At 39.1% G+C, this 11,323-nt stretch overlaps 3 protein-coding genes across 4 annotated transcripts in view; 2 read left to right on the forward strand and 1 right to left on the reverse strand.

The window, feature by feature from the left end:
• Window positions 1-1,550: 1,550 nt before the first annotated feature.
• LOC104802293 (extensin-2-like) lies at window positions 1,551-5,805 on the forward strand. The gene is made up of 3 exons (XM_010525824.2): window positions 1,551-2,882; window positions 3,418-5,294; window positions 5,412-5,805. Exons 1-2 carry the CDS (start codon window positions 1,676-1,678, stop codon window positions 5,256-5,258), a joined length of 3,048 nt encoding a protein of 1,015 aa, XP_010524126.1. The 5' UTR covers window positions 1,551-1,675; the 3' UTR covers window positions 5,259-5,294; window positions 5,412-5,805.
• Window positions 5,806-6,858: 1,053 nt separating this feature from the next.
• On the reverse strand, window positions 6,859-8,817 carry LOC104802294 (mitochondrial import inner membrane translocase subunit tim16). Its single transcript, XM_010525825.1, has 4 exons — window positions 8,641-8,817; window positions 7,978-8,065; window positions 7,372-7,505; window positions 6,859-7,237 (listed from the first exon to the last, which is right to left on the reverse strand). The coding sequence occupies exons 1-4, from the start codon at window positions 8,641-8,643 to the stop codon at window positions 7,112-7,114; spliced, it is 351 nt and encodes a 116-aa protein (XP_010524127.1). The 5' UTR covers window positions 8,644-8,817; the 3' UTR covers window positions 6,859-7,111.
• A 665-nt stretch (window positions 8,818-9,482) lies between these two features.
• LOC104802295 (clathrin interactor EPSIN 2-like) overlaps window positions 9,483-11,323 on the forward strand; it is a 6,582-nt gene continuing 4,741 nt past the window's right edge. For both annotated transcript variants that reach the window (XM_010525826.1, XM_010525827.1), the window contains exons 1-4: window positions 9,483-9,754; window positions 10,587-10,697; window positions 10,819-10,870; window positions 11,168-11,247. In XM_010525826.1, coding sequence (XP_010524128.1) covers window positions 10,663-10,697; window positions 10,819-10,870; window positions 11,168-11,247 — 167 coding nt within the window. In that variant the 5' untranslated portion in view covers window positions 9,483-9,754; window positions 10,587-10,662. The remainder of the gene's footprint in view (window positions 9,755-10,586; window positions 10,698-10,818; window positions 10,871-11,167; window positions 11,248-11,323) is intronic.

Raw genomic sequence — 11,323 nt, forward strand, 5'->3', positions numbered from 1 at the left:
AATATATATATATATATATATATATATATATATATATATATATATTTTATACACACAAAGGTTTACATATATACAACATATATAAGTGTATGCATACATGCATGCATGGGGAGATTTATCAAGAATCTGTATTATAACCCGACATTTAAGGGAGATAATAAATACATGGAAATTAAAAATCATATGAACAATTAATACAAATTTATCCATTGTTGTCAGAGATTTTGCCAACACAAAATTTTAATTGATTCTTGCGTAAGATAATTAAAGGCTCGAGAGATATACACCGAGGAAACCAAAATTCCATATATATACGAGGAGTTTTTAAAATTGCAAAAAAAAAAAAAAATTGATTTTTTAAAGGGCATATATAATTACAATAATGTGGTTATAACAATTTTGAAATACGTATCAATGTGTGGGGAAGTGAGTCGACATTGTATAATTAACGAGTCAAGAGAGCGATATATCTAATAATACATGCGTGAGACAAATTATCAAATTCATTTTCTTTTTTCTCCATATATATATATATATATATATATATAGTTTCAGGTTTAGATAATTTGGTTTCAATTTAATTTTGAATTTAACTCGGTTTCATATTCATAGACAGGCTGTCTTGCTGTTGATGTTAATGGTCTATCTCAGAAATTTCATTACAGTTGACTTAAACTTTTAATTATTACCTTCTTTTCCACACACACATAATTAGCATTATTATTGTCAATCCCAAATATAAGAAATTAATTTATACTGATAATATAATTTATTTCAGATAATTTTTAAGTAATTTAATCGAATTTAAAGTGAATAAAAAAACAATGAAAAATTAACAAAAATAAGAATCATTTTATAAAATCGGTAATTTTAATAAAAATAAAGAATAAATCCAAAATAATAAAACCGAGCCACATTCAAAAAAATGTATAAGGCTACTGTTAATTATATTACCTTCTCCCTTAGTGTTTCTTTATCAAAAGTTTATAAATAAATTTAATTTCCGATTTCGATGGAATGCAAAATTAGGAACCTTTCGATCACATCGTATGATGCATTAAGGGAAAATATGTGGTCCTCGCTTGTGCCCTTTAACTGTAAATCTGCATACCAAAAAATTATACATGCATTTATGAATTTTACTATAAGCCCTTTTTATAACATCTACTGTTTTGCTCGTTATCATCAAAAGAATAAATATTTTTACAAGTAGATGATAATAAATTAATAATAATAATGAAGATACAGAAAGTTATATGATATTGAATGTGGGTATATGTCACCTATTAACATATAGTATAATGATAAAATCAGACAATGATTTTTCAATTGGGTGGTTGGAGATTAGTTTTCTGACCAGCGTAGAGAGCCCATCAAATTTCATTAGAAAAATACCGAAACTAATAATTGACAGCTAATTTATAAATAAATAAATAAATGCACGAGGAAAATAATTAAAAAAAAAAGATGAAAAAAATGGAATTGGTCACTTTGTGAAAGCCACCCCCAACGACTGCTTCTTCGCTATATAAACGGCCCTTTCCCATGCACAAACTCATAACAACGAAAACCTCCCTCTCCCTCTTCGAGAAATAGATATTTTCTCCTCTCTTTGAAAGATTTGGAGAATCTGAAGGGAGAAATAATCGCCGCCGGTGAGATTTTCCGGTGAAGGATGACGGCTCCAACATGGGGTCGTGTCCGGCCACAGTGGGTAGTTGCTGTTTTAGCACTACTCGTTGGCTCGACATTGGCCACTGAACCTTACTACTACAGCTCTCCACCTCCACCGCCTTACGAATACAAATCTCCACCGCCTCCGGTAAAGTCTCCTCCTCCGCCATATGAGTACAAATCTCCGCCACCTCCGGTGAAGTCTCCTCCCCCACCGTATGAGTACAAATCGCCACCGCCTCCGGTGAAATCTCCTCCGCCTCCATACTACTACCATTCGCCACCACCCCCGGTGAAGTCTCCTCCTCCACCGTATTACTATCACTCTCCACCTCCTCCGGTGAAGTCTCCTCCTCCACCGTATGAGTACAAATCACCTCCACCTCCGGTGAAGTCTCCACCACCTCCTTACTACTATCATTCTCCACCTCCTCCGGTGAACTCTCCTCCACCGCCTTACTACTACCATTCTCCTCCACCGCCGGTGAAATCTCCGCCGCCACCATACTATTACCACTCTCCTCCACCACCGGTTAAATCTCCACCGCCACCATACTACTACCACTCACCTCCACCACCCGTCAAATCTCCGCCGCCGCCATACTATTACCACTCTCCTCCACCACCGGTGAAATCTCCACCGCCACCATACTACTACCACTCACCTCCACCACCAGTCAAATCTCCACCGCCACCGTACTATTACCACTCTCCACCTCCTCCGGTGAAATCTCCGCCACCACCGTACTATTACCATTCTCCCCCACCTCCCGTAAAATCTCCACCGCCACCGTACTATTACCACTCACCACCTCCTCCTCCGAAATCTTACCCACCACCATATTATTACCACTCACCACCTCCTCCTCCAAAATCCTACCCTCCACCGTATTACTACCACTCTCCGCCACCGCCGATGAAATCACCTCCACCACCATACTATTACACATCTCCCCCACCACCGAAGGAAACTTACTCTCCACCTTACTACTACAAATCCCCACCACCGCCTCCAAAATCATACTCTCCTCCTTACTATTACAAATCTCCTCCTCCGCCGGTTCCTTACCATACGTACCCTCACCCTCACCCTCACCCTCACCCTCACCCTCACCCACTTGTCTTTAAGGTTGTGGGTAAAGTGTACTGCTTCAGATGCTACGACTGGGCTCACCCCGAGAAGTCCCACGACAAGAAGCACCTCAAAGGTAAGTTTCTAAGTTCATGGGCAGCTTTGGTTAGTTTTTTCCGCTTAGGCTCTTTTTCCCTCGATTTGATATAAATTATTACAAATTTAAAACAAATAGATTTTTTTTTTTTTTTATGTTTTGTCGTTAAATGATGGAGGTTGATAATGTTTTGGAACCATGCCTATCTTGCTTGTCTTTTTAGAAAACAAGTGTTATAATTTTAATCATTTAAAAAATTTCAAAATTCAAGACTTAATATACTTATTGGTTTTCTTCGTGAAGTGACGTTAATAATTTTATTTGACAAATCATTATTAATTTTCGATGCGGAAAACATGTTATAAGACAATCCTCCGCATAATTAAACTTTATTATGAACTAAAAAGAAAAAAGTTGGATAATAGGACGTGTATGAATTATTGGAATGGACAAAAGAATATTGTTTTGGTCAAGATAAAGACAGAAGCAGTTGTTGACTTAGAGATACAACAAAATAAATAAAATCACAATTTTATAACATTCCAATAACAATAATTATTTTTTTGCCATGCAGGCGCGGTTGTGGAGGTGACGTGTAAAGCCGGAGACAAGACAGTGAAAGCTTACGGTAAAACGAAGATCAACGGTAAATACGCAGTTACCGTCGAAGGATACGATTACCGCAAATACGGAGGCGAAGCATGTACAGCGAAGCTTCATGCGCCGCCGAAGGGTTCGCCGTGTAATATGCCGACGAGTTACCATTGGGGTAACAAAGGAGCGAAACTTAGGGTGAAATCTAAGACAAAATACGAGGTTGTACTTTACGCCAAGCCCTTCGCTTATGCACCGGAGAAACCGTACGAGGAATGTCACAAGCCCGCTCCTTATCACCCTCCCTATTATTACAAGTCTCCACCTCCGCCATCTCCGATTTACGTCTACAAATCTCCGCCGCCGCCACCGGTGCATTATCCGGCTCCTTACCACCCGCCGTATTATTACAAATCTCCACCACCACCATCTCCGAAATATGTCTATAAATCTCCGCCGCCGCCACCGGTACATTATCCGGCTCCTTACCACCCGCCGTATTACTACAAATCTCCACCACCACCATCTCCAAAATATGTCTACAAATCTCCACCACCTCCTCCTGTACATTACCCCGCTCCTTACCATCCACCGTACTATTACAAATCTCCACCGCCACCGATGATGTCTCCTCCTTACTATTACAAATCTCCACCACCACCGATGAAGTCTCCTCCTTACTACTACCACTCCCCACCACCACCAGTAAAATCTCCACCACCACCGTACTATTATCATTCACCACCTCCTCCGGTCAAATCTCCTTCGCCTTATTATTACCATTCACCACCACCACCGGTAAAATCTCCACCACCTCCATACTATTACCACTCTCCACCACCTCCGGTGAAATCTCCTCCTCCCCCATACTACTATCATTCTCCACCTCCTCCGATGAAATCTCCTCCGCCACCGTACTACTACCACTCTCCCCCACCACCGATCAAATCTCCCCCACCTCCATATTACTACCACTCTCCTCCACCACCGGTCAAATCTCCACCGCCTCCTTATTACTACCACTCACCTCCACCACCGGTCAAGTCCCCACCGTCTCCCTACTACTACCATTCTCCCCCACCTCCGGTCAAGTCTCCACCTCCTCCATACTATTACCATTCACCCCCACCACCGATGAAATCTCCTCCACCACCTTATTACTACCATTCTCCACCACCACCGGTGAAATCCCCTCCACCACCTTATTACTACCATTCACCACCTCCACCGGTAAAATCTCCTCCACCTCCATATTATTATCACTCTCCCCCACCACCGGTAAAATCTCCACCACCTCCATACTATTATCATTCACCACCCCCACCGGTAAAATCTCCACCACCTCCTTACTACTACCATTCACCACCTCCCCCAGTGAAATCTCCGCCACCTCCGTATTATTACCACTCTCCACCCCCACCGGTAAAATCTCCACCACCTCCTTACTACTACCATTCACCACCTCCACCAGTAAAATCTCCACCTCCTCCATATTATTACCATTCACCACCTCCACCGATGAAATCCCCACCACCGCCGTACTACTACCACTCTCCTCCACCACCGGTAAAATCCCCACCACCTCCTTACTACTACCATTCACCACCTCCACCAGTAAAATCTCCACCTCCTCCATATTATTACCATTCACCACCTCCGCCGGTGAAATCCCCACCACCACCGTACTACTACCATTCTCCTCCACCGCCAGTAAAATCCCCACCACCACCGTACTATTACCACTCTCCCCCACCTCCGGTGAAATCTCCTCCTCCTCCAGTCTACATGTACGCATCTCCACCACCTCCCACACACTATTAGGCTCAACCCATTCAAGCAAGTTTTTCAATCATTCAAGTGAGTTGCCCATCACTTCTTATTCATGTTTGGTACACCCACTTCCATATATAATTCTTTTCCTTGGACCTAAATTCTTCCATCATTGGTTAATTAATCATCTCTTATGTTTATTAGGTTTGCTTTCAAGAAATGGAATAAAGGAAGTGCCCATGATGGGAAGAAGTGAACTAGAAGCTCCATCTCCGAGTTCACCAAATAATGGTCCCGTTCTCGCGTCCAAGAACCATATATCTCACACTGCGGACCAAATCTCTCCCACTTCTATGGTGGCCATCTTCCACATGTTTATCTTAGTACTGTCTTCAAGTCGAACACAATTATGTCTTATGTCATCATCGTCATGTACTCTTCCTCCGAAGTGTTGGTGATGATAAAAAAAAAAAAGGTGTAATTTATTTGTTGTGCATAGAATTGTATTTTGTATAATCCTTCTTAATTTGGAGCTTCGTTCGTGTTTTATGTATCGAGAGTGATTATTATCAGTAAAATCTATGGCTTTTCTCTATAATTCGTATTATGAACTGCCTTCTGACATAAAGGCAAAGAGACATCATTGCTTTTGATCGCTGTAAAGATTTGCTTTTTGACAGTTCTCGATATCATGTGTTTGTTCATATATACATATAGATAAACCCACACACATTTATACATATATATACAGACAAATATGCATATGTCCTGGCATTGTCATGCATGTAAGATGGAGGGCATGTGGTCTTTCGCAATTCTAGTGGACGAAATGATTTTATTCCATCCTTTACTTTACACATAAGATGTAAAATTACACACATATATATATATATATATATGTATGTATTAGATATTTTCTTTAATATGCAGAGGAGTGGATAGGTTTGCGCCAACAAGAACAAGATGATGATTAATCAATAATGAATTAATTAGGACTATTCCATAAGTTAAACCCGTTTACGGAATATATACACAACTACCCTTCATTGTCGGGACGGATCATTTGAGATTTGTCAGACATTCTTCCACTTGACTTCAAAATTAAGTAACATTAGTTCCAAAATAATTAATTAATATTTAATTCGGATTTGTTTGTTATAAGCGTGCATAACTAACAAGAAACATAATACTATTATTTTTGGATATTTATCGTGGAAAATGTCGTTTTGAAGATGCAATCTTTAAAATTTAAACGAAAATTATAATCATTAGGCCATAACTAACGAAAATTCTATTTATATATCTAAAATATTATTCATCACGGAATCATCGGGGAAATATAAATAATAAACTATATGATAGTAACGTTCCAACGACTAGTGAAGAAGAAATGGCAGCAATGTCGGGTTTTTATCGGTCAAACATTGCAAACTCCATACCATAAAGTCAATTGAATTGTGTGTATATAACTTCTCATGATTGCATCTCCAAATAGTATAAATATATACTTTGTGGTTCAATTCTTCACGTTAGACACTCTGTCCTGTTTCCAGTTCTACAGCGCAATACAATTTGACTTTCCTCTAATTTTGTAATTTCTTAACAGTTTGCGTTATCAATGTTATTGTCTCAATCTCTAATAAATCCACCGTCAATCAAGACGCGTTTATATATAAAGGGGCAAAAACCCAACCCAAGAAGGCAATTTACAGGCAAACATGGTCACTCTTGGAGATTCTTACATTGACAAGTCCGTTTGATGTCTGAATAGAGTTTCGAGTTGTGATGGAAACTAAAGGAAATACAACCATTACATATTCGTAACTCACTGCTCCATTATTAGATGTATATGCAAAAATATTGAGGTTAGAGTATTGTAAAAGGGGATGATAGCCTTCAATCAACTAGGAAACACCGTCAGCTTTGCTGCTACGGTTCACTGCTTCTAAGCATTCTTTGGCTCTGTGAACTTTAGACTGAAGGTAAAAACTCCCGGCTTTTGAGTTATTCTCAAACAGAGTGTTGTATCTCTGCACACACACACACACACACACAGAGTTTTGGTTTCTTCTTCTTTCGGATTTATAAAAAAAGGAGAAACTATAAGCCCTAATCCCTGAACCCTAAATCATACTTGGGCAATGAAGGAAATGTGTATATATACCTGCAAGATTTCCTCCCAAGATGTCTGTTCGGTCACGCCAAGAACCTGCCTAGCCTCTTGCTCGGTCATGACTTTGCCTGCCCTACGGGCTGCATTCTGCATTGCTTCCTGCGCAACACCTGTCTTTGATGCATCTGAAAAAGAAATTTTTAGAAGTTAAGGGAGCAGCCACCTTCAAACATAGCATTCACCATTCATTCGTCTTTCTTATCATCTGTCAATAATCCAAGAAACAGAGGAGACTGCAAACAATATGCAAACATACTTTCCGATAGGTTAACAAAGCCCTAGAGATGCAAAAACCAGTTCCCAAAAGATTCAATTCATGACATGTGCACCTATCATTTGAGAACCTTACCAAATAAGCAAACATACAGTAGTATTTTGTGCATAGTTCTGTTATTGGGTATCCACATCAACATCAATGCAAATCCGAAGATGTAGCAAAGTGAATTTATAGAACCCCAAGGTACAATAAATTAAGTTAACTAAGAAACCACGCATAGCTACACATCGGAGTTATAATAACAGGATAGAATAAACATAACACAGCTAATGCCTAATGGAGGCCGACAGCTGATGAAGAAGAAGAGGTTTACATCTTACTTGCAAGTGCCTGACGATAAGCTTGAACAAAAGCCCGAGCCAATATCCCAGAACCCATCACAATCAAGTTTGCAAGAATCTTTGCAGCCTAATTATAAATAAAAAAAAGAATGGATCAGCAAATTGAAGTCACAGAGACAAGATATGCAAGGATGAAAAGGAGACAAGACCTCTGAGCAATAAAAATGTAAACTGGACGATGCATAGACTTACACACAAGCATTAAAGCATACACAAAATTGACCAAGTATAGCTCATGAAATCAAACGAACAGATGATCTCAGAAACTTTCCAACGCAATTACAAGAAACAAAACAACAATGTTCGCTTACATGGGTTTCGTGAAAAAACGAAACTTTTCCGACCTAAGCAAGAATTACCCAGTGCAATTGAAATTGATTAGAAAATAGGCAAATGGTAACCCCGAGAAAACCCTTCACGAAAAGATGACGAAAACAACCGACTAATTCATTTCATACCCTGTTCATAGAACCCAGGAATCTCTCAGAAATATGCAAACCTCACGTTGTAAATCTATCCTAAAACAACAAATGAATCCACCCGAAGCTCAATTTCAGCTAGTTAATCGATTCGACACATGATTCGTCACAAGAGAAAAGTTCTGTAAAACAGCGAGATATGAGAACGGCGAGAGAAACCCACCATCGATGCCGGTCAAGTGATCGGAGAAATATCGCGCAGATGCTCGCCTTGTGCCTTCTGCTGTGTCCGGATTCGATTGAAATTCCTGTCGCGGAAGAAAATAAAACCTGGGTGTTGAAGGAACCGAACAATCTGGGTCTAGGGTTTTCTATTTTCGTTTGTGAATAATCACACACAACGGACGACGACTAATACGAAACAGAGGATTGTTGCCCAAGGAAGCGCTTTTAGCATGAAAATTTTCACCAATCGTAGATTGACACGTGTCTTGGCATATAGCTTAAACGGGCTATGGAAAAATGGGCTTGGGCTCTGCTAAATATGGGCCTAACATCTAGGCCCGCTTACCAAGGGGGAAATATCTACATAATTATGAATTTTAATCTCTCTTTAGTATTAAATTGAAATGATCTACTTGTCAAAGAATGGCCATTCGAAATTCAGTTGTAATAATTCTCGTTTTGTATAACATAAAATGATAAAAACGTGATAATTATTTCTATTTTTACACAATCATCCGAAAGATAAATTTCATTGACCCCTCGGGTACACAATTTTAACTAGTGAGGACAAAATACCATAATGGAATGTAACGAGTTTGTTAGAATTATTACCTCCAAAGTTGATATATGATTATAAGATGGTGTGGTGCATAATATTCAAGATAAAAAAATAAAAAAAATGAATCACCTATTTTAATTTATAATTTAATTTTTTTAAACAGAAAATGGAATAATAAAAATAAACAGCTGTGATTAGATGCGCTGTATTTATTCCTTTTATTTTATTTTTAATTAGATCTAAATTTTCTACATTCTTCAAATTCTTTTTTTAATCAAAGTTTTCTCCTTTGGCTGCTGGGGGTTGCGTTGCTTCTCTCTCTAACCCGGGCCAGCGAGAGAGAGAGAGCGGCAGTGAGAAACCACAGTACGGGAGACCATCTGAACCTCAAGCTTCCAAGGATTTCTTCGCCTTTTCCTTTTCTCTCTCTCGCTCCCAGTCTTCTTCTTCTTCTTCTTCGTCGCCGTACTCTCTGTATCTCGCAGATTCGCGATCCGGTTCCATTTTGCGGTCAAGTTTGGATTCTAGCCGGTTTGATCTCGCTGTCTTTAAGGTCAGGCTCGTGTTTTTCTTTGCTGGATTTAAAGATTTGTTTAGATTTTCTTAGATCTGAGGCTTCGATTGAATTTCAAGCTGAATTTTCTTTTCGAGGGTTCAAAAACTGCTAATCCATACAGAGCCATCGAACCAGCCCAACCAGCTGGATTACTGGTTGTGATTAGCCTTACGAGAGCTCTGTGTTTGACTTTTATAGGGGATATATTCGTTTTAGATCCATGACTAGGTGCATTTGAACGTTGATGTTTCCCTTTTTTTCCTTGCGTTGATCTATTTTTGGCTGTTATCATTCGAATTTCGATCTCAAATGGGCGTGATGTCTGGATTTTTGTTCTGACATCATCTTTTATTCGTTTAATTGGTTGAATTCGCGGCATCTTGTTGCGGTGGATCATCTTTCATGTCGTAGAAAATGTTTACCTTGAGTTTGAGCGATAAATCGGCCATGTCCAACCCTTTCTTGTGCCCCCGGTTGATTCGACGATCTGATCTCAAATGGGAATTTCCTCCTTTACGTGTTACGTATATTGCCTGTCGTCATGTATTTGATTATTTTCATTTTATCATCTTTTTGCATTATCATCTTTGTTTTCTGTTGTGCTTGGCATATCTTGATTCTTGATGTGGTCATTTTCTGTAATTTATTGCTTGTATGGTTTATAACTGGTTTACTTTTCGACCAGCGAAGATCTAAAGGTTGATTGATTTCGAAGCTTTTGATTTGGCCCAATTTGAACTTCACAAGCTTTTGTATTACGAGGACGGACTCCCTATGGCATCCTGTCCTGGTGATGTATGAACTGAATCTTTTTCATAATAATCGGCAGGGAAAGTGCTCATACTCGACGAAGTGCGCCTAATCCTTCTGTTTAAGAGTGAAATTATTGTGGAAAATCTCCCGAGATGAAGAAAGCCTTTGATCAGACCGTCAGAGACATGTAAGTAGTGTGACTAAGAAAGAATATGGGTCATTAAATGCTATTCATCTAAGTGAGCGTATTTATATTACTGATTTGTCATTGAAGATGTCCTTTTGTTTTGTTTGATTGATTGTTCCAGAAAAAGAGAGGTTAACAAGAAAGTGCTCAAAGTTCCTGGAATAGAACAGAAGGTAAAGTGGGCTGTTAGCTTCTTTTCTGTTTTAGTTTTTACGAAGTTTTATACGATCCTGGAGTAGGACGTGTCTCCGTCAGTAATAGTTTGCTGGAAGTGATTGAGTTGATTCGTTTGCCTCTTATAAGCTGAATTATCGTATTGGATTCAGTATGAACAATTGAAATATTGTTATGGTTCTGATTTTGGATTAGCAATACTTGGCCGATAGCAAGGTTATGGGATTTAAAGAAAGTTTTTTTTTTCCAACATACCTGTCACATATTTTGTTTCTCTGCCTTTTTTTTCTTTTTAGGTTCTAGATGCTACAAGCAATGAGCCATGGGGTCCACATGGATCACTTCTTGCAGATATTGCGCAAGCCTCAAGAAATTAGTAATCACAAATTTCTTTCTATTCTTTTTTTTTTTCTGGTTGTACTGTGTTATGGAGATATAATATAGTTGTTTCC

This window comes from Tarenaya hassleriana, unplaced genomic scaffold (assembly GCF_000463585.1).
Source record: "Tarenaya hassleriana unplaced genomic scaffold, ASM46358v1 Cleome8, whole genome shotgun sequence".
In the NCBI taxonomy this organism is placed as follows: Eukaryota; Viridiplantae; Streptophyta; class Magnoliopsida; order Brassicales; family Cleomaceae; genus Tarenaya; species Tarenaya hassleriana.

Coding starts and splice junctions, on each gene's coding strand:
- LOC104802293 (XM_010525824.2), top strand. CDS start 1,676: ATGACGGCTCCAACATGGGGTCGTGTCCGGCCACAGTGGGTAGTTGCT. Junction 2,883..3,417: donor CGACAAGAAGCACCTCAAAG/GTAAGTTTCTAA, acceptor TTTGCCATGCAG/GCGCGGTTGTGGAGGTGACG.
- LOC104802294 (XM_010525825.1), bottom strand. Junction 7,506..7,977: donor TTATCGTCAGGCACTTGCAA/GTAAGATGTAAA, acceptor TTTCTTTTTCAG/ATGCATCAAAGACAGGTGTT. Junction 7,238..7,371: donor CTTGGGAGGAAATCTTGCAG/GTATATATACAC, acceptor GTGTGTGTGCAG/AGATACAACACTCTGTTTGA.